The sequence below is a fragment of the Sturnira hondurensis genome, unplaced genomic scaffold (assembly GCF_014824575.4).
Source record: "Sturnira hondurensis isolate 20B ecotype Veracruz unplaced genomic scaffold, ASM1482457v3 Scaffold0014953, whole genome shotgun sequence".
Taxonomy (NCBI): Eukaryota; Metazoa; Chordata; class Mammalia; order Chiroptera; family Phyllostomidae; genus Sturnira; species Sturnira hondurensis.
The window spans coordinates 1670607-1693213 of record NW_028087584.1 but is presented as its reverse complement, the minus strand read 5'-3'; the positions used below and the strand labels follow the sequence as shown (position 1 = coordinate 1693213).

At 38.6% G+C, this 22607-nt stretch overlaps 1 protein-coding gene across 7 annotated transcripts in view; it reads left to right on the top strand.

The window, feature by feature from the left end:
- Positions 1-2505: 2505 nt before the first annotated feature.
- Positions 2506-22607, top strand: part of ST7 (suppression of tumorigenicity 7) — a 319529-nt gene continuing 299427 nt past the window's right edge. For 6 of the 7 annotated variants that reach the window (XR_005069142.1, XR_005069143.1, XM_037064214.1 and 3 more), the window contains exon 1: positions 2506-2689. Coding sequence is in view for 5 of the 7 variants with exons in the window: in XM_037064214.1 (XP_036920109.1) it covers positions 2539-2689 (151 nt within the window). In the remaining 2 variants the exon portion in view is untranslated. The remainder of the gene's footprint in view (positions 2690-22607) is intronic. The other variant, XM_037064216.1, reaches the window with a different exon arrangement.

The window sequence follows — 22607 nt, the reverse complement described above, 5'->3', positions numbered from 1 at the left end:
GAATCCATCTTTCCAGCCCCTTCTTGCCTGTAAGGTTTCTTTTGAGAAATCAGCTGATAGTCTTATGGGCACTCCTTTGTACATAACTGTCTCCTTTTCTCTTGCTGCTTTAGTCTTGGGCAACTTAATTATGATGTGTCTTGGAGTGTTTCTTCTTGGATCCAATTTTTTTGAGACTGGACTTCCTGGAAGTCTATTTCCTTTGCCAGATTGGGGAAATTGTCCTTCATTATTTTTTCAAGTAAGTTTTCAACTTCTTCCTCTTCCTTTTCTCCTTCTGGTACCGCTATGATTTAGATGTTGGGACATATAAAGTTGTCTGGGACATTTAAAATTGTCCTCAGCCACTCCTCATTTTTTTTTTTTTGTATCTTGTTTCTTCATTCTGTTCTTCATTTTCTTCATTCTGGTTGGGTGTTTATTTCTCCCTTTTGTTCCAAATCGTTGATTTGAGTCCTGTTTTCCTTCCCTTCACTGCTGATTCCCTCTACATTTTCTTTTATTTCATTTTGTATAGCCTTCATTTCTTCCTCATTTTGTGGCTGAATGCCACAAAATGGCTGAACACCACAATCATTTCTGTGAGCATCCTGATTACCAGTATTTTGAACTCTGCGTCTGACAGGTTGTCTATCTCCTGGTCGCTTAGTTCGTTTATGTAGTTTAGATCTGTTGTTTCGTTTGGGGCATATCTCTCTGTCTGGAAGCACCTGTTATGCTGTAAGGGGTGGGGCATTAGGTATTCTCCAGGGCAGGGCAACCCCCTTGTTTGCTTGTGGCACTCTCTGTGGGTGAGGGGTCAGAGAGGGAACTGTGCCACTTGTTCGCTTGGTTGGCTCTCCCTCCACTCTTCATTGCTTCCCTCATTTCCCACAAGTGGATTGTGGCCTTTCAGCTGCTGACTCCCATGAAGGTGGGTTTGTGTACATTCCAGGACCCCATGGGTCTCTCCAGCAGACTCTCCTGTGAAACCGAGTTTCTCCTACCATTGCAACCCCCATAGATTTTTATAGCCAGAGGTTTTGAATCTTTAGTTTCCCAGGCTGAAACCCTGGGTTGTGTGGTCTATCTTGCTTCCCAGTTGTTCCTCCCTGTTGATCTGCACACAGATGTGAGACTGGCCATGTCCACCAGCTACCACTTTGCCCTCCCAGTTCACTGCCCTGCCAGGTGCCCTCTCTGCCCCAGCTGCTGGTCTCCACTCCTCCTACAAATCTGGATGAGTTTTTAAATCTTGGTTGTCAGAATTCCATGCAGTTTGATTTTCTGGCAGTTTGGGGTGTTTTTGTTTTTAAATTAGTTGTTATCTTTCTTTTTGTTGTGTGAGGAAGTGAAGTGTTTCTACCTATGCGTACATCTTGGCCTGAACTTCTCAATTTTTCATATTACTTGCTTTAAAAAAAGGAAAAAAAGAAAGAAAAAGAGAGAAACCAGTAGCTGTGGGGTTAGAATTAGTGAAAATATGAGAGTAGTTCTATTATGTATGTCATGAGTAAGTCCTACATGCAAAGTTAAAGGAGCTTGTTTTATACTGAAGGAAACTACAAGTAAGCTAAACACATGCAATAAAATATAATATTCTGCCAAATACTCAGAATTCTAAAAGTCTTGGCGGTAGATTGGATAACCTGCAATTGCTTCATTACCATCTAATACATAGAAAGTAAAATTATTTTTAGACAGAAACAGACTTTAAATTTTTATATGGTAAAAGCAACATTTTATTTAGTACTGACAAAAAATGTTTATGGGTTATTTCTTGTTTAAAGTAGCCAGTTCAGAATAAGCCAAAATTATCCCAGAGAACTGTTTATATTAAAAACAGGCTAAGAGTTGTTTGAACTGTGGCATAAATAAACATTTTTTGAAGACATTTCTTTGGGAAACCCTGTGGTGATTCGAGGGAGCCAAAGTGAAGGTAAACCACATGTGTAACCAAAATCTTGGTTTAGATTTCTCTTCAGGCATACCAGCCTGTGACAGGAGCACATATATCCTTTTCTAGTTGCCTGTGGTTTGTTCATCCCCCCTGAGCCTGAATTCTGAGAGAAAGAGAGTGAAGGGTTTAGGACCTCAACCCTGGCATCTGTCATACCGCAACTGAATTCTGCCCTGAATCGTGTTGTGCCTCAGTTTCCCTATCTATATAGTGCGGGTTATTGAAGGATTAAATGAGATTATACAGAGCTGTGCCTCTCACATACGGGAAGTCCTCAACATTTGTTATCTCGAATTTCCCTCAGTACCCCCTTGAACTATCTAAATAGTATATTAAAAATAAGTGGCATCAGACTGTGAGGGGGCAGGGGCCACCTGATCCCTCCACGAAAGCCACTTGTACAGGCTTCTGAAAATTAGCAATAAGGCTGGAAAGGGGAGGGCAATCGCGCCGGGCGATTTCCCGCCGTGCCTTCGTTGGGGGGGGCGCCGGGCGGGCTCCCGGCGCGCTGGGGCTGTGGCAGCGTGAGCGGCGCCTCCAGCGCCTCCGGCGAGTGAATCATTCAGGCAGACAGTGGCAGTAGAGAGCAGCTCTGAAAAATGGCTGAAGCGGGCACGGGCTTTCTGGAGCAGCTCAAATCCTACATAGTTTCGTCTTGGACTTGTCTCTGGACCGTGTGGTTCTTTATTGTGTTGTTCCTGGTCTATATCCTGCGTGTGCCCTTGAAAATCAATGACAATTGGAGCACAGGTAAGGCCGGGATAGCCGGGCCTCAGGGACTCGCCCCTCCCCCCGCCCCGGAAAGTTAGTGCAACTCACGCGGGGCCGCGGCCCACGGGGGCAGCGACGGGGCGCATGCTCCGGGAGCGCGCCAGGGCCCGTGTACTGGGCGCCCACGGCCAACTGCTGGCGCCTCTGGCAGCCAGGCTGGTCCCTGGGGCATTTGGGGGCAGCCGGCTGCTGTCCAGATCCCAGGACCCCTGGGACAGGCGCCTGGCACATGCTTGCAGGCGGGCCTGGCAGGCAACGACAGCACCTGGGCCCCAACAGGCCGATAGCTGCCCTCCCGGGTGCTAGTTGGCGGGCACAGGATGGAGACTGCTGTGGGGAGCGAGGAAGTTTCACGCCCACGCACCCTTGATGTCTGCGCGTGACCGCCTAGGGCTCCTCAGAGTTAGACTGTGCCCTTCTTCACACCCTGTCTGCTGCTGAACGTCCGAAGAGTAGTGGGGCGAGGTGTCCCCACACTGGTGGGTCACCGTGGCCGAGAGCGCCCCCTGGGTTCCTGACCGTGGTGCCCAGCAGCTAAGCCCCCAAAAGGGGCCATCCCCAACCCCTGGGACTAGACGCTCCCAGGGCGCCCTCCATCCTCCCCAGTTTTAGCACACTGGGTTTGGAGGGGGGGAGGGTCATTGCCCAGTCTGAGACCAGGAGAGGGATTCCCGAATGCTGTGAGGGGGTTTAGATGATGTGTCTAGTTACCAAACGCAGTAGCAGTGCTGGAGGGTCAGAAAGGGAGACGGGAAACCAGTGATCTCTGCTCCTCTCTTCCCCTTCTTTGCCCCCTCCCTACCCTCCTGACTCTGATAACTAGTCAGGCCCTGCAAGATTCTTCCAGGGTCTCAAGAACAGAAAGTAATTAGAATAGGATCTTAATAAACTTGCAGTCCGACAACCAAATCATTAGAAAACAACCACAAAGAAAACTGACACCAACAGTAACTCCAGAGACACAAAGTATATTTTGCAAGAAGGGTTACAGTCTTTCTTGAAGTCTGGAAATAATGGGACTAGTTAGATTATATATTTGTCTTTGTTGTTCCAGTATTTTGGGGCATTCTTACAGTCTTGAATCTATGTATATGTCTGTGTATATATTTATTTTCTACCTAGTGCATGATTTACGTAGTCTGGGAGTCCAGGTCTGCAAGGGCATTTTCCTGTGTAGTGCTAACTCTAATAACACAATTTTTAGAACACTTGAGATAATGTACTCACTGTGTTAGTACTTGTGCTTTTAAATATAAACCTCAGACCTCTTGATTACTTTAACTGGAACTAATGTTCACATTTACATTGGTTTCATAGTATCCTTTGGGTTAGGACTCCTGCCACATAGATAGGATTCTGCACCCCAGAATCACTTGCCATTTTAATAGCCACTGCTTAGCTCTTGGATTCAGTCAAACCACAGGCCATGGTTTTCTGGCTTTTCTTCTTTAGAGTGGCTGCTTGTCACAACATTGTCTTCTTGTTTTATGTAAATATATCTCTAGATACTTTCTAGTTCCCAAATCCTGTAATTTTAAGAAGTTTTAGTTGTTTCAATATACATAGTAAGAGAATCTTACATTTATTAAGTGGGTTTGATTTTCTCCTTCCAAAACCAGTCATTGTAAGGTTTTAAAAATGGGAATGTTCTCATTTAAAGTTTTTATTTTAGAACACACATTTGTATACTACATTTTCTTAAAGTAGGTAAAATAATCATCCATATGTGTATATGTGTGCATGTGTCCATAAATACTACATACCAATCAATGCTTTATGCAGAACAGGCAAAAAGCAAAGTACATGTTGGGAATATGTGTAGTTTTTAAGAAAGAAGTTGTTAGGTCTTCTTACAGCAATTTTAAAGATTTTGTTTACTTTTAGAGAAAGGGGAAAGGAGGGGGAAAGTAAGGGAAAGAAACAGCAACCTGTGAGAAAAAGATCCATCTGTTGCCCCTCACCCACCTCCAACTGGGGACCTGGCTTGAAACCCAGGCATGTGCCCCAGCTGTGGGAATAGAACCGGTGCCCTTTGGGTTAAAGGTTGGAGCTCCATCCACTGAGCCACACCAGGGCATCTTAGAGCAGTGTTAGAGCTAGCATTTCTCAAAAAGTACATTTGTTAATTTGAGTAGGTCCATTTCTTACTTGAGCTTATAGGGAAAAAATGTGAAGAATTGCGACAGGCCATCTGGATTCAACCTCATCAGACACATGATAGGTGAGCCTGAGGCTGTTTTCCCCAATGACGCCAAACCTCTGTTTTCAAAATGGTTTTATGCATAGTTTAGTCATAAAGGAAGGTAAACGGAGAAGCACACTAACAGCAGCTATCTCTGCTATTTCTATGAGAATTAGAGTGAGAGGTGGACCTTGGACCCTCCCATAGTGAAACTTGCTCTTGCAGGGAGATGTAAAGAGGTTCTAATGGGACGCATTTGCTGTTGCTAAGCCCTGTGGTGCTTGCTCTTCCTGGGAAGTGAAGGTAAGTGGCCCTGGAGAGGAAACTGAGTCTAGGGCTGCTTTTAGGGAACTGTGGGTATTGCAGGCCCTCCTCCTCAGGAAAGCTGAGGACACCACTGCAGTGGGGGTAGGTCCATGAGGCAGCCAGGAGCCAGGGCTTCCATGACACAGGCCCAGCTATGCTCTTACAGGTGTGGAATCTGGTAAAAATGTTTCTGAGTTGTTCTGGATGTCTGCTTGGCTTGTTTTCCACATATCTTTATCACTGATGGAGCTTTTAATATTTCTAAAATCATTTGATTATATTTTGTAGTAAATGTGCTAAACCCATTAAAAAATCTTGAGGGCCTTCTATGCATAAGAAGTGCTATTGTGACATCTCATTTGAGAGGTGCTATGATGGGAAAGATAATACGAGTTTGTAAATCTCGGGCTAAATAAACAGTTTACAATATAAACTTGCCTTAATGCAAAGTGGGAGCTTCTCTTGAACTGAGCCTTGGAGGATAAGAATTTCATAGTTGTGAGTTGGTAACACAGATGGGCCTCCCACACAAAGGCCTGAATATGTGGAAGTACAGGTCAGATCAAGAGAACTGTGAATTATGTGGAGTTTAAAACAATAAAGGAAAAGGATTAGTAAACAATGAAACTTTGTGATTCCCATGTCATGTGTAGTTTTGCAAGTAAAATACCTTCAAGGTTCTTTTCATGCTGTACCTTAGTTTTACTCTTCTCTATTCCCACCTGTGGATTTATTTGCTTGACCTTCATTGCATTGAGCTTGTGCCAGGGATAGTTTAAAGAATTCCACAGTATTCTGTTAGACTACACAGAGAAAACTTCATGTAGAGAACCAGATCTTACAATGAAAAATGAATTTTCAGAAGGAAAGTAGAGAAAGCCAGCATATTTGGACTAGCATACACTGGTTAGCTTTGATAATTGCTTCTTTCATACTCTGCCCTTAAGTTGGATAGGAGAGTGTTAAAATAGTTTTATGATTTACTGAAGATACAATGAACTTTTAACAAGATTTCAAAAAGCCTCTGAATTATATCATTACTTGTCAGTTTTAATGTGAGTTAACATACTAAAACAATGCTTTTCCAGAAGGGCAGAAATTTAATAAGTAGAAGTAGCCATGCAGGATATTATTCAAGAAAAACAATAAAATAGATTCAAAATTGTACCACAACTTACTTTATACTGTGATATTGGTAGGACTTTCTTAGATGCTGAATTGAAAACACTTTGCATGATAATGCCTTTTCTTACAATGTGCACTTTTGCCATTTTTGTTTAAGGCAACCTAAGTGATTTTCCAATTCTTTTTCTGTTTCCTGGGCAGCAAGTTTTCAAAGACCTTTGAAATCCTATTTCATTCCTTTTGGAAAACAAATGTAATAGGCTGTTGTTTATATTATGAGACTATTTTTGTGTGTGTGTGTCTTTAAAGTGATAAATACAGATGCAAAATGCTCACATTACTGAACTGAAATGATACAATATGTATTTTGCCGTGTGTAATGAACACCCATGTTTTTTGTGTGCATTATACACGGGATTATGATACATGGTATATGATCATTATACCCATGTATAATATGCATCCTTATTTTTCCCTCAGAAATTTGGGCAAAAAAGTGTGCATTATACACAGCAAAATACAATAACTTCAGGTGCAGCTCAGTTTTGAGTGTTTTCATACTGGAAATAGTTGCTCTAAATTTCATTAACAATGGACTTCTCATCTGAAGTGCCTGCTTTCAGTTTATCTATATCTTTTGCTCCTGCTTTGCCTGTTTAAAATCTTCTTCCACCTGTAAATCCCACCAATCCTTCAAGGACTACCTTGCATATTGCCTCCTGATTGTTTCAGTTGAAAGAAATATTTCTTCTAACTCTCACAGTGCATTATATGAAATGCATGTTGGCAATATTTACCTTGCATTGTGTATAAAAATCTGTCAGTGTGTACAGGTCTCTCTCTTTCTGTATACATGTTTCATAGCTACTACTAGAGTAGTTCTTTTTTTCCCAGTACAATTCCTTATGTGTAGTGGATCCTTACCAGTCACTGCATGAATGAATCTTCAAGTTATTGTGTACCCAGTGAGTTGGGATAGGAACAATGGAATTGATCAAACACACTACTAGGTATATGCGTCATCTGACTTTTCAGCTTTAGATCGAGCTGTCACAAAAACTTAAAAAATTCTCTGATGGGTCATATGCATCTAATTCATGGTGATCCAGTGTGTGAACATACAAAAGGACACTTTTCTGATTAATGTTAGCTTTGAGTTGAGGATATATCCCAGATATCTTAGTTGCTCTTATTTTTGGAGATGTTTTTCTCAGCCATCAATGAAGCAGCCTGAATGATGCCTTTTTCCCTCAGACTCTCAATTGCCGTAAATGTAGAGTGCTAGCTTTACATTCCTCCAGTTTCTTTTTGGCTCTAGGGTTCTTTTTCAGTGCCTTAGAATAAATTTCACTGAGTGCAGAGTATAGAAGCAAACAATTACATGGACTTAATACGTTTTTTCCAGTTTGGACTCTAATTCTTACTGGATACAATCCAGATTTTATGTGGCTTCTTTCAGTGGCTTTACTTCTCAAAAACAACATCTACAAGTACTATCCTGGCTTGCAAAGTCCAGTGATCTGACCCCTCTCCACCCCTTCTATCTAAATTTCTACCATACTTTGTCAAGGTCACTACCCTCCAGATATGTTGTGATTCTCTCTTCTTAAATATTTCTTGCTTGACCCTTTGGCTTTTGCACTAGCTATTCCCTCCACCAGAATACTTTTCTACTTCATTTTTGCAGGATAGTCTTCTTAAGTTTAATTCTTTCTTTAGGGTTTTCACTTGTGATTCAATCTAAAATGACCATCCAGTCAGAATGTTTGAATTCTCTGCATAGCACTGAGCCTGGTTTGATATAATTTATGTTTGTTTATTTATTGCAGGAGTCAGATCATCAGACTTTGCATGCCAGGGTAATAGTTGTCCCCCATGTGACTATAAACTCATTTGTCTTGTTTTGTCTGCCTTGCTGTGTATCCCCAGGATCTTGAACAATGAGTATTTGGGCCTAACACATATACGGTATGCATTTATTGAATGAATGAAAACCTATGTCACTTGGTTGCAGTGACTCAGCAGTAATACTGTCTTTAGGAAATCATTTTGAAATCTATCATGTAGTCATTTCTTATGAGATTGAGAATTGTGTTTACTGACTCTAAATTACAAAGATTACCCTAAAATGTTAACTGATGTACTAAAATATTAATGTTTTGATCCATTCTTTAGGGGTAGGATTTAAAGAAGGCTTATCCTCCTGGTTCATATTGTAAATTAAATTTAATATAAAGAATGTTGAGTCAAAAACTGATTGTATTGGGGGACAATTTGTGTAACATAATCTGGAACTTCAAAAAGAGGTAGAACATTTGCCACATTTGCCATAAAAATTTGCAAATTTAAGTCCTTCATATTAATTGTAAGGATGGAGCTTGGGGTTCTACCAATGTCCATATTTTTTCTAAAGAATATTCCCAAATTGTCCCTGGCTGGTGTAGCTCAGTGGATTGAGCGCAGGCCTGCGAACCACACAATCACGGTTCGATTCCCAGTCAGGGCACATGCCTGGGTTGCAGGCCAGTTCCCAGCAGGGGACTCATGAGAGGCAACCATGCATTGATATTTCTCTCCTTCTCTCTTTCCCTTCCTCTCTAAAGATAAAGAAATAAATAAAATATTTTTTAAAAATGAGCCAAATCCCACTACATTAAAAAAAAAAAGGAATATCCCAAAATTGCACTAAACAGGATAATGGATTGTTTGTAACCAATCACACTACTGAAGGTCTTTTTGTCTTTGGGGAAGGATGGGGTAGAAGAAAGGTGTATCTGGGAAAATTTTCAGAACAGTATTGGCAAGCACTATGAAACTTAATATGCAGAAACATAATTTGAAGTGATCAGAAATATTTAAACAAAATTTTAAGTTCATGTATTTACACATCCCTTCCTTAACTATAGAAACCATTTGTAGGTTTACAGCTTTAGAATTATGGAAACTTGCTTTACTACCAATTTTACTGGAATATTTCTTTCTCTGTAAAGTAATGCCATACTTATTGAAAGAACAAAATACCAGCTGTGATGTGATGAAAAGAACCATTGGATTTAGGAATTTGAGTTCAAATTTCAGGGCAAAAATCTTTCATAGTTTTATTTGAAGTCTAAATGAGATATCCTTTAGCACTGACTGCTGAGAAGAGCACATAAATATTATTATCAAGTACATATTGTATACCAGAGTCCATTTCTCTGACTCTGAACTGTGTTTATTTACTGGTAAATTCATCCATCCATTGGTTTGTTTAGTCATTCCATTTTACAAATACTTGGAAAAGCATGTATTTGTAAAATTGAAATTACAACATTCTTCTCAATTATTACTGAAACATACAATCCCATGTCAGCTATATTCTTTCCAGTTTCTATACTTGTTTTCTGTACTGAACAAGTAATATCCCTTAATATACTGCCACATTCACTAATGCTTCCAAGTGTATTTTGCTCCCTATGAACACAGATCATGCCTGGTTGAAATTAGATCTTAAAAATAAGATTGAGTGCAAATCTGAAGAGCAGAACTAGGAAGGGACAAGGAATTAACATTTATTGAGTTCTTACATGAGCCATGCATGGTGCTGCCTTCTTTATCACTGGTTGTTAGGCTCCCTGAGCTTGTCCTGTTTATGTCCCATATAAACAACTATTTAGGTGACATCTTCTTTTGAAAATTGTTCAAAGCAAAATTAGTACTGTTTTAATACTAGTTGTCCTAGGCAAAGCAATACAAGTGAACACATTTAAACATGTATTTTAATGGGAAAGCAGCTTAATTTATTAATGAAAATGAGAACTTGGTGGACATTTTTGGAAGGGACTCTTTCCTTATTAGATCCAGAAGAGCTTGAGAACAGGGGTTATGACTTTTTCATCTTTATATTTCTATCATATGGTCATTGCTCAGTGATGATACATGAAAAGAGGAGTGAATGGATACTTTGGGTGTTTTTAAGGCCATCCAAGATTGATGGCACTGGTGGTCATTATTTTACTTCACCAACTAAGGTTTTTCTTTCCTTTGGTTCAGAGGGTTATTGGTAATACTCCACCCTTAAGGTTAGGCTTATTATTTGGCTCACAAATAAAGCTCAGATACATAAAAGGATACTTCTGAGGTAACTGGGGAAGAGTTTGAAGACAAGGGGAGGAAAAAAAGACTTCTGGTTTCTAAGAGGAGAAATTGAGAGCAGGAAAACACTGTGGGAAGGAAGGGATAATATGGTATAACCATGATTGTTCAGATGGGTCAGGACAGATTAGTGATTGTCTAGGTGTGGCGCTGAAATGGGATTGACAGAAACTCCATCATGGTCTGGTCAAAATGGAGGTGTAGGTAGATACAATTTGCCTCCTTGCACAAACAAGAGAAGGACAACAACAAATTAAAAAATAAAAACTAACCAGAACTGCCAGAAAATCAAACTGTATGGAAGTCTGAAAACCAAGGAATTGAAGAAGGATTCATCCAGACCGGTAGGAGGGTTGGAGATGGGCAGCTGGGGTGGAGAGGACTCACGACTAGGCGACAGTTGGAGGACCAGGGTGGGTGAGGCGGTGTCTGGTGGAGTGGGCGGTCCCACATTTGGGTGGATGAACTGAGGAGCGAGGCAGGCTACACAACCCAGGGCTCCAGCGTGGGGAAATAAAGCCTCAAAACCTTTCACTGAAAAAACCTGTGGGGATTGTGGCAACAGGAGAAACTTCCAGCCTCACAGGAGTGTTTATTGGAGAGACCTACAGGGTCCTAGAACGTACACAAACCCACCCACCCACCCAGGAATCAGCAGCAGAAGGGCCCAATTTGCTTGTGGGTAGTAGAGGAAGTGACTGAAAGCTGGTGGAGAGCTGAGCAAGTGGCATTGTTCGCTCTCGGGCCCCTCCCCCACATACAGTGTGCACAATGCAGCAATATGGGTAGCCCCACCCTGGCAAATACCTAAGGCTCTACCCTTACCATCTAAGTCCACCAATACAAAAAAATATGGCCCACATGAAAGAACAGATCAAAGCTCCAGAAAAAATACAACTGAGCAATGAGGAGATAGCCAACCTATCTCTTCAGGTGCAGAGAGAGATCACTGTTAATCACTGTTAATCAGGTTGCTCACAGAATGGGTTGGTATGGTCTCAAAATAGAGAAATAAGTGAAGGCTATGAAAAGTGAAATAAAGAAAAATATACAGGGAACCAACAGTGAAGGGAAGGAAACTGGCACTCAAATCAATGATTTGGAGAAAAAGGAAGAAGTAAACATTCAGCCAGAACAGAATAAAGAAACAAGAATTCAAAAAAATGAGGAAAACCTTATGAATCTCTGAGACAACATTAAATGTTCCAACATTTGAATCATAGGGGTGCCGGAAGGAGAAGAACAAGAGCAAGAAATTGAAAACTTTTTTGAAAAAAATAAGAATTTTCCCAATCTGGCAGAGAAAATAGACTTTCAGGAAGTCCAAGAAGCTCAGAGAGTCCTAAAGAATTTGGACCCAAGGAAGGATAGACAAAGGCTCATCATAATTACATTACCCAAGACTGAAGATAAGGGGAGAATCTTAAAAGCAGATAAGGAAAAAGAGGAAGATACCTACAAAGGAGTTCCCATAGGACTACCACTGATTTCTGAAAAGAAACCTTGCAGGCAAGAAGGGGCTGTAAAGAAGTATTCCAAGTCATGAAAGACAAGGACCTACATCCAAGATTCCTCTATCCAGCAAAGCTTTCATTTAGAATGGAACGGCAGATAAAGTGCTTCCCAGGTAAGGTCAAGTTAAGGTATTCATCATCACCAAGATATATTATGAAATGTTAAAGGGACAAATCTAAGAAAAAGATAAAAAATATGAGCAGAAAAATGACAACAAACTCACAACTATCAACAACTGAACCTAAAAAAAAACAAAACAAAACCAAAAACAAACTAAGCAAACTACTAGAACAGGTTCAGAATCATAGAAATGGAGATCACATGGAGGATCATCAGTGGGTATGGGGAGGGGGAAAATGGGAGAAAAGGTACAGGGAATAAGAAGTATAAATGGTAGGTGCAAAATAGACAGGGGAAGGTTAAGAATAGAATGGGAAATGGAGAAGCCAAAGAACGTGTATGTATGACCCTTGGATGTGAACTAATTTGGGGAATGCTGGTGGGAGGCGGGGTACAGGGCAGAAGAGAATAAAGGGGAGAAAAAATGGGACAATTGTAATAGCATAATCACTGAAATATTAAAAGAAAGAAAGTATACAATTGGACAAATACTACTTAAGGAGTGTTCATACTTCTTAGATAAACTGTAATAGGCACCACCCTGAGCATTCTTGAATATTTGTGTGGTTGAGGTAGTTGCCTTTGGCTTTTCAGTTTGGTGAGTAATGGCTCCCTCCACTGGAATGCAACTTCGCAGGAGATGCTAAAGTGAATGGACAGAACTTTGTAGATTGTAAACTACAATTTAAATCCAAGGCGTTATAATAACTTGTTTCTGTAGAAGTTTGTATTCTAAGGGTTTTGTCTCTCATCAAGAAATGACAGGTTAAAATACAGTGGGGTCTCATTTATCCTGCATGGTCTGTCTAAAGAATGCCCCCAAATTACACTAAACAGAACAATGGGTTGCTTGTAACCACACTGCTGAATGTCTGTCATAAACATGAAAGAATATCTCCTGACATCCTTTTTCTGCTTCAGATGTTATTTTATAGGTATCCATAAAGGGTTTAGCATTTCTTGGAAGAGAGAGTATACAATGAAATTCATTTTTGATGTTACAGTGGAACAGGATAGTTGTCCATGTGTTATTGTTACCAGTCCTTCAAATAGCAGGCATTTCTGCACTACTTACTGCGCTAAAATAAGAAACTGACAGGCCCAGTTAGTTCTAGCAGTTTTTCATATTAGCTGTGGCCAGAGGAGTCACTGTTTAATTGGGTTTATTAAACCTCTCAGCAAAATAAGGCAACATTTATCTGAGAGAGAGTATTTTTCCCCTCTGAATTTTAGGAAACTAAAAGTATACTAATTATAAGAATAAGTATACTAATTATAAGATTACTTTTTGTTTATTGACTTCCAAATCTAATACAGGATTTTGGTTGTCAGTCTTTATGAAAATTTGAGCATGCTTGTTGAGGATTTTAAAGGAATCTCTTAGGTGAGTGAGGAAAACTTTTTAAAAATTAAGAACACTTAACAATGTAAATAGCACAATTACTTGAAAATTTCTGAGGCATAAAAAGTCTTTAAAAAAGAAGTGGCTTTTAAAAATAAGCAGTTTGGATTTATGTGTTGTTTAGAGATAGAAGGTGTTTTATGGTTTTGTTTTAAAGGCAGTTATAATACCATTCTAAAATGTCATTTGATTAACAATAGGTAATAATAGAATGCTTACAGTTCTTCCCTCTGTTAAGTTTTTTTCAGTTTCTAGTTTCTTCTTGGGAATAAGAGAATGAAATTTACTTCTTTACCAAATTGATCTTTTTTATTTAATAGATACTGTTTATTGAGCATTATTAATAGAGCTAATAAAATAATTTACTTCAGGTGTTTCTCAATTTATTACATCGACTTGACTCAGTCATTTTCTTTCTGTGAGGTATATTTAGATTTTTGTAGTGTCACATAGTAAGAACTGGTGTGATCTGGTTTGCACCTTTTCCTCGGGGTCTGCTGGAGGGGGAGGGGAATTCCTATCCTCTTTATATCATTTACTTAAAATAAAACAAAAGTTATATTTGTCTCAGTTCACACTCAGATTACTGGACATTATGGAGTACAGATAAATTTTTTTCCTAGTTTATTTGGCCCTTTTAGCAAAGTGAGTGTTTTAAATTTTTACATTTACATTCGAGAGATGAAGTGTAAACAGCTAAATTGTGGTTTTTAAGTGTTAGAAACTTGCTTCTCAATTGTTCTTTTCCTCTAAACTGGAAGTTGTATACATGCATTATCATTAAGTAAAAGTCTGAAATGTAATATAGAAAACAAATAGCAAACACAATCAGTTGGAAAAGCCATTCTAAGAATAAACTTTTTTTTTACATTATTTGAATGATTATATTATTGGAGGGAGATACAGAAGTGATGACAACATAACACCAGTTATGTCTGAGCAAAGATGCAGGTATTAATTAGTTTTGGATATAAAAGTATTCCTAAAAATGTTTGGTTTTTGCATGAATAGTTATTTTTTATTGCAAAAAATAATGTAACAATATCTGGTAATTTTTTTAAACAAAGGAATTATAATTCTTAAACAGGAGCATTTTTAGTTTTAACTCTGAGGATATATGTGATGGAGAACAGAAATAAGATACTAAAGAAACGTAAGACATCTTTCCACTCAAGCTGGAGAGGATGTAAATTCAAAGCTTGGGTGAAAACCGTGTGTAGCTTCTAAGAGAAAACGAAGATCTATTACTAGTTAGCCAAAGGGAAAACTGAAATGGTATCAGTAAATATAGTGATTAGCAGGCTGGGACTAGCCAGGGAAATGGAATTATGTAACAATCAATGCTCACAGGCAAGTGCTTTTTCTCTTGCCATGTCTTGAACATTATGGCCATCCATTGTTTCATGTCCAGCTCACTCTCTTTCTGGGAATAAACATGATTTAGAAGTGAAATGTAAAGCTGTTTTTAATGTATATTCTTCTGTTTGTAACTCCTGTGAAAACAAAAGGTATAAAAATACTTAGACATTAAGATAGTATCTTATTAATGGATTACACTGCTTTGTTGCTATTATTATTTAGATAGATGTTATATTTCCTTAAGAATATGCTATTGTTATATGAATGCTATTAATATTTAGCTATGTAGAAATCTCTTTTTAGCATTGGCTAGCAACCCAAAGATAGCAAAATGGCAGCTAGACATTGTCAGTCCTTTCAAATAGTTTTCTTTATTGGGGATTTTACACAATTTAGGAAAATTTCACAAATTGTCCTAGACAGAAAGCCCAACTGTATTTGTGAAATGACATTATTTTCATTTTGCATTTAAATGAAAACTGTTCTCTCCCAGTCCTGCCACATTGTTTTCAACCCCCTCTTCTTAGAGGTATCAATGAACAAGTAACCGTTGCTTCTTGTAGCACAATGTTGTATCCCTATGATTACCTGTTCTATCTAGCTTTCTTACCACAGGATATAGTGTATTACAGCAAATGGAATACTAAAATTCTCAAGTCAATAAAAATTAATGTATCATACATTATTTTTGAAATAAGATGGCTATTAGTAAATTAAACCACCCATGATGTGATAAAGTGTTGTCAAATATCAAGGGATTCACTTATTTTTGGGTTTCTATCATTTGTCTCCTTTTTCTTCTTCTTCTTTTTTTTCATGATCACAAGGTAACTCAAATAAACCTGGATTTTTCAGGCTATACTCAGTGGAGGGGTGGAAGACTAAAGATATGTTGGTATTAATAAATAGTAATAATTCTGAACTGGAGTTGTCCACCAGTGATCTGGTGCCCCTACTGAAAGCCAGTAGTTCCCACTGCTGCTGTGAGTGTTCAGGCTGCACTGTTGTCACTTCTAGCTCTTGGGGCCCAGGACCACTGTCCCATCTTCCCCTGTTACTGGTTCTTATTGCTGGGGACATTTAAGAATGGCTTTGGTCAGGCAGCCTGTGCAAGTCATGATCCCAGGGGCAGGTCTGCAGGTACAGTGTTCTGGAAGGCCCTTGGGGCATTTTGTTTTTCTTTCTGTTAATTGTTTTTAGCCTTGCCACTCTAAATTACTGATTGTAGTAAAATGTGTTGGTACCCTTACCATATTTTAGCACACAATTAGTATGTGTTCAAGTCATTTACCATATCTGTGATCTTAATACTGTAATTTAGGATCATAGGATTAAATGAGATAAGTAAAACCTCAGCAGAGTACCTGGCACAGTCTAAGTGCTGAATATATTTTAGACATTTAGTTTTAGCTACTGTTTCTGCTACTACTATAATATTGACCTTGTTCTATAATTCTCAGCGCCTAACTCAGTCACCTTTTTCTTTTGAGTCAGCCTCTAGACTAGTCGTTCTCTTTCTTCCCTCCCTTCCTCACTCTCTTCCTTTCTTTTCTTTTTTCTTTCTTTAAATTTATCTGTTCTTCTTGTTATATACATATTTGTTTCCATGTTTTCTGTACCCCTTCAGTTTTGAAGGATATTTATAACAGTAGCAATAGCAGCTTCATACCTGGTTAGAATGAATACACTTTTTATCTGTATCTTACCTTTACTCTTCTTTGTGCTTCCTATCAGTTTCCATATTTTTCCTGCAATGCTTATACCTAAAGGGTAATTTAAAGCCAAATTCACTAATTTTTTCCCAGATCTTGTTCTTATTGATATGTTGCACTGCAGAAAAAGGATGTTTTATGTTGACCCTCTAGTGATTTGCCATCAGATAATATTTATTGAGTCATATTGTTAGCAAGTTACAGTATGTGGTGTGGGTATAGAGGAATAGCATGATCACCAAGTTATGGTCCCTATCCTCAATTACTTTGTGCAGAGAGGGAAAGAGAAACACATCCAACACAAATCCAAAATAAAATGTGTACAGTACAAAGGAGCAAAAAAGTACCATACAAGGGGATGAGAGAAAGTTTTACATTCCTGTTGGTAGTTACTGAGTTGGACCTTGGTCACAGAACCCCTAGGTTAGTGGGACTGCATTAGCAAGTGAGTGTCATATAGCTGGATGACTTCAGAAAAGGCAAGTATTGCTGAAGGGAGGGTAAAAAGAGAGACAGATGAGAATCTGTTGGGGTTAAACTGCAGTTCATTCTGAAGCATTAAAACAATTGAAAAATTCTGATTGCTATGCTTTACCCCATTTAGAAAAGAACAGCAATATAATCGGGTAATCTATTACCCATGTTTGAACATTACATTAGCATTTTTCTGTAAGTATGCATATTGCTTTTCCTTTCTCTCTTTTTACTATAAAGTGTAGAAATTATATTTTGCAGAGAACATTTTTAGATTTACAAAAAAATTACTGATAGTATATAGAGTTCCCATATACCTCACATGTAGTTTCCTCTGTTATTAATGTCTTATATTTATATGATATAGTGAAACCTCGGTTCTGAAATGTCTCCCATCTTGAACAATTTGGTTCTTTGATCACGTTGTTCACAGAAAAAATGTCTTGGTTGTCAAATAAAACTTTAGTTCTTGACCTAACAACCCAATCATACTGATACCTGTATGATCAGTCACCTGTATGATTCTGTTTTCTAACACATCACCTCTGGGAAAGCCTTCCAGAACAAATTAAGTTTGAGAACCCACTGTATTTGTTACAGTTAATGAACCAGTATTGACATATTATTAGTAGTTGAAGTGCATACTTGATTCAGTTTTTCCTGAATGTCCTTTTATGTTCCAGGATTCCATCTAGGATATCAAATTACATTTAGTAGTCATGTCTCCTTATATTTTTCTTGGATGTGACAGCTTTTCATACTGTTCTAATTTTTGATGACTTTGATAATTTTAAGAAGTACTAGTTAGGTATTTTGTGGACTTTCCCTCAATTGGGATTTTTCTGTTTTTTTTCTTTCTCTCATGATTTTCCTGGGATTATGAATTTTGGGGAGGAAGACCACGCAGGTAAAATGCCACATCAAGGGTGACTGTCAACTTGACTTACTACTGTTGATGTTGAGGTTGATTAGTTGGCTGAGGTACTGTTTGTCAAGTTCTACACTCTGACATTACTCTTTTCCACCCTTTCCACTGCACTCTTAGAATGGAAGTCACTCTGCACAGCCTACACTTGAGGAGTGAAGAGTGTTGCTTCTTTATGTGGAAATAAACAAGTGCCACCCAAATGAGAATACCTAAAGGCTATTTATTCAGAGTTTGCTATAGCAATGGAGTCAGGCATCATCACTGGTTTTTGGCAGAGACTCAAAGGCAAGAAGACAAGTAGGAAAGCTTGACAGTAGAAAAAAGGAATGCTTTAGACACACTCTGATTAGAGGCTGTGGCATGGGAAAGCTGGAGGCAGGCATCTAGAAGCAGAACATTCTATGCCATTGGTTAGGGGAACATATTTGGCTTTTTTGGGTTGATCCTAAATTAGAAGTGGGGTAAAAATTAGGAAAACTGTCAGTTATTGATCAAGTTGTGACTATTTGGGTTTATTACTATAGAAGTTGTGCTTTGACTTTCAGGACTGGTGTTGCAGGCTGTGTGTCAGAGTTCTGTTTTTATATATGGTTTGGTCATTGCCTGTTTGTATGGTCAGTCTCTCAGTCTCCTTCAGGGTGTAGTATTTACAGCAATAATTTAGAATTCCTCTGCATGGATTTGTGTGGTCTCTTCTTTATTTATCTATTTATTTCAGTATGGAACCTATTTTATTTTTCTATTTTGGGTTATAATATAATATGGCTCTATTATTTGTTGTCGATACTACTTTATTTATTTTGTTGTTTATATTATTTTAGTTTTGGCCATTGGGAGCTCTCTCTGTTGGCTCTGTGTCCCTTTGACATATTCCCCTCATAGTGGCTTTTTTTTTTTGCTTTGTTTTTGACTACTTCTTTCCTCTGTAGCACTGCAAGATGCTCCAGGCTCATCTTGTATATTTCCTGTCCTATCGCCCTCTTAAAAAAAAGCAAAAACAAGCTCTTACTTATACAGAAAAAACTGTACCATAATTCTTTTTCCCTGTTCCCTCTCTATTGGTAACTATTTTCCTGAAGTTAGTATTGTTCCCTTGTACTTAATGTATTCACAAACAACACGTAGTAATTTTCATGAGTTAAAAAAATACATAAATGGAACTTGTGGCCAAGATGCAGCTCAAGAAGAGAAAGCCTCAAAATCTCTGGCTATAAAAACTTGTGGGGGTTGTGGCAGTGGGAGAAACTCCCAGCCTCACAGCAGAGTCCACTGGAGAGACTCACAGGGTCCTAGAACATACGCAAATCCACCCACATGGGAGTCAGCACCAGAAGGGCCCAGTTTTCTTGTGGGTAGTGGGGGAAGTGACTGAAAGCCAGCAGAGAGCCCAGCAAGTGGTATTGTTCCCTCTCTGACCCCTCCCCCCATGTAGCGCAACAGCGCAGTGAAGAGGGTAATAGCATAGCCAGTAAAATATACTTTAAAAATACATAGATGGACTTGTGCACATACCTTTTTGCAAATTGTTTCTGTTATCAGACATTAGGACATTTTAAAAAATATTGTAGATCTACTTTATTTACTAATTTATTTTTAAATTAGAAGAGAACGTTTATTTAGGAAGTTTTGGAGGTAGTAGAAGTGAGCCTGGTGGGCTGTGTAGGCTCAGGAAACAAGTTACAGAAACAAAAGAAAAGCCCTTGGAATTTAGGAGAGAGAAAGGCAAGGGTAAGGAGCTAGTGGGGAAGAGGGGGAAAGGAAAAGCCAGATGTGCGCCTGAGAGGGATAGTGCACTACTTCATTTATTTTAATTTTATAGTATTCCATTGTCTGAATATACCATTGCATATATCCATTCCACAACAAACAGGCAATGAATGTTGTTGCATGGATCTTGCTGTACTTGTGTTCTATTTATCTAGGGAATGGGGTTTTCAGTGGTGATGGTAGAAAACGGGAAGTTTGGAAATGTGTAGGAAACATTTTTTTCATTATCACATGATTGGTACTGACAGGGTCAGGACAAGAGATGCTTGATGATCTGCAGTGTGTGTGTTTGCCTGTGTCACACATAATTTTTACATACATTGTTAGGTATTCATATAGGCAAAAATGTTGTTTATTATGATATGATTCTAGAACCTCCATTTTGCATGTAAACCTGAAGTATTTTTCTCATAGTTTTAGCATATGCTATTTCTAAGAATTCAAACAACCATGTAAACTGAGAAGACTTTACTTTTTTACAGAAATTTACCAAGAATTGTCCACTATTTTAGAAACATACCTTCAATAGCAATACCATGCATAGTATCTGAATCACTGATATAGCACATAGTATCAGCCTATACTTGTAGGTTTTGCATCCATGCTGATGATATGTGGATGCAGGTGTCTTTATATCATTAAGCCTTCTAAAAAAGTCATGAATACATTTGCTTTCTGAATCCTATTGTATTATTTAAAATAGGGCCAGGACTATGTAGGGTAAGGCAAATGAGGTGTTTAGTTGGAAAACTTAAGGAGATACTCTCAGAGTCCTGGAAGTACAGCTTCAGCACTTAAACAGCTTTGCCTCCTCAAATTTTTTACCTTAGACAACTTGCTTACCTCATCCTAAACCTGATTAAAAATTATTGGCCCTGGCTGGTGTAGCTCAGTGGATTGAGTGCGGGCCTGTGAACCACACGATCACGGTTCGATTCCCAGTCAGGGCACATGCCTGGGTTGCAGGCCAGTTCCCAGCAGGGGACTCACGAGAGGCAACCATACATTGATATATCTCTCCTTCTCTCTTTCCCTTCCTCTCTAAAGATAAATAAATAAAATCTTTAAAAAAATTATGTTCTATTTATTTCTTCTTTACAGTGTAGTTAAGACTTTATGTTGATCTTTTTGAAATTTATATGTAAGTAGATAGATAATTTATTAAGTTTGTTACAGAATAGAAAGAGGGTATTTAACATTATTTGTTTTAAAAAGGAGGTGTTAAAATTGATTGAGCCGAGAACCACTACTTTAGGGGACATACTTGGAAGTGTCCATTTTGGGGTATATGAGCATCTTCAACTTGGTTGGATATTGCCAGATTTCTTTACAGATGGTTGTATTAGTCAGTGATTGCTATAATCAACATAAAACAAAACCAACCAAACAAAAATGCTTTTAAACTTAGTGGCTTAAAATAATAATGTTTACATTTTCCCTTTTGATTTATGGATGCATTGCAACTCAGATGAGCTAGGCAGGATTCCAGACTCTAGAGTCTGGATTCTACTCTGTAGGCTATAGGTTGGGTTAAGGTTGGGTTCATGTCTTTCATTCTTGGGCAAGCAACTACCCATTTTCTCATGGGAAATTGGAGGAGCATAAAGGAGGCAAGTGGAAATATGTAAAACTTTACATGGGTCATATCTGGAACTTCTACTCACCTTCCATTGGCTAGGGCAAGTCACATGGCCACACCCAATGTCTGTGGGGGAAGTGAAATACTCATTCTAGTGGGTAGTACTACAAAGTTATTTGGCAAATATGTGGATTATAATTCTAATAAAGGAAAGGTGTGAAGAGTTATGAAAAATGAATTGTTCAGTTTACCACAATGGTTGTACCATTATATACTCTACTGCTAATGTATGTAAGCTACTATTTCTTAACATCTTCACCAAATCTTTACTGTTTTTGCTAGTTTGATGAGTGCTAAATAATATATTGTCATTTTAATTTGCATTTCCCACTGTACACATCTATTCAAAATATTTACTATATATTTGTTTTAAAGGACTGGTTTTTCCTCTACTATAAACTAGTGAGCATAAGACTTTTTGCGATGAAAACAAAAATTTGGAATCTGAGATTGTAAGTTATAATTAGATACCAGTATAAACTAACAACTAATTTCTGTTTCTCTTTTGTTTCCATGTTGTCCACTATTCTGAGGAGCATTAAAAATGTCTAGACTTTTTTTGAAAGGCCCTTGTAGTTCTAACATTCTGATTCTATAGGAATGATGCATACATTCATAATTTTCCTTCCACTCTGTAATCTAAGTCTGTTGATCCCATTTAGTAAGCAAGGTATAGGCTCTTTTTTCCAAACTACACTTTTGAAAATGTGACTGTAGGTAGCCCTGGCTGATGTGGCTCAGTGGACTGAAAATGTGACTATGTATTTCACATTTTGAAATGTATTTCAAAATGTGTAGATGTTGTGAGTTTTAATAAATGGATTTCTGGAAAGAAAATCCATTTCCCTGTTTGTCTGGAAAGAGAGTTGCACATTTATTGGAATTTTTTGGTATAGAGGCAGCTCTTGTGGGAAAGAAAATTCATACTTCCAGGTGAGAAAGGATTGGGAAGGAAGAAAGGCACCCACAGAGCATCTGGTTTGTAACTATAATCTCATTTTTGCCAGATCAGACCAGTTATTCCCAGAGTGGTGGTTTTTGTTAATCCTCACCAGAGGATATATTTATTGATTTTAGAGAGAGAGAGAGGAAGGGAAAGAGGGGGTGGGAGAGGGAGAGGCAGGGAGAGATGAGAGACGGGGGGAGAGATCCGTTGCCTTCTGTACATGCCCCATCCCCACCAGAATCAAACCCACAACCTAGGTATGTGCCCTGACCAGGAACAGAACCTGCA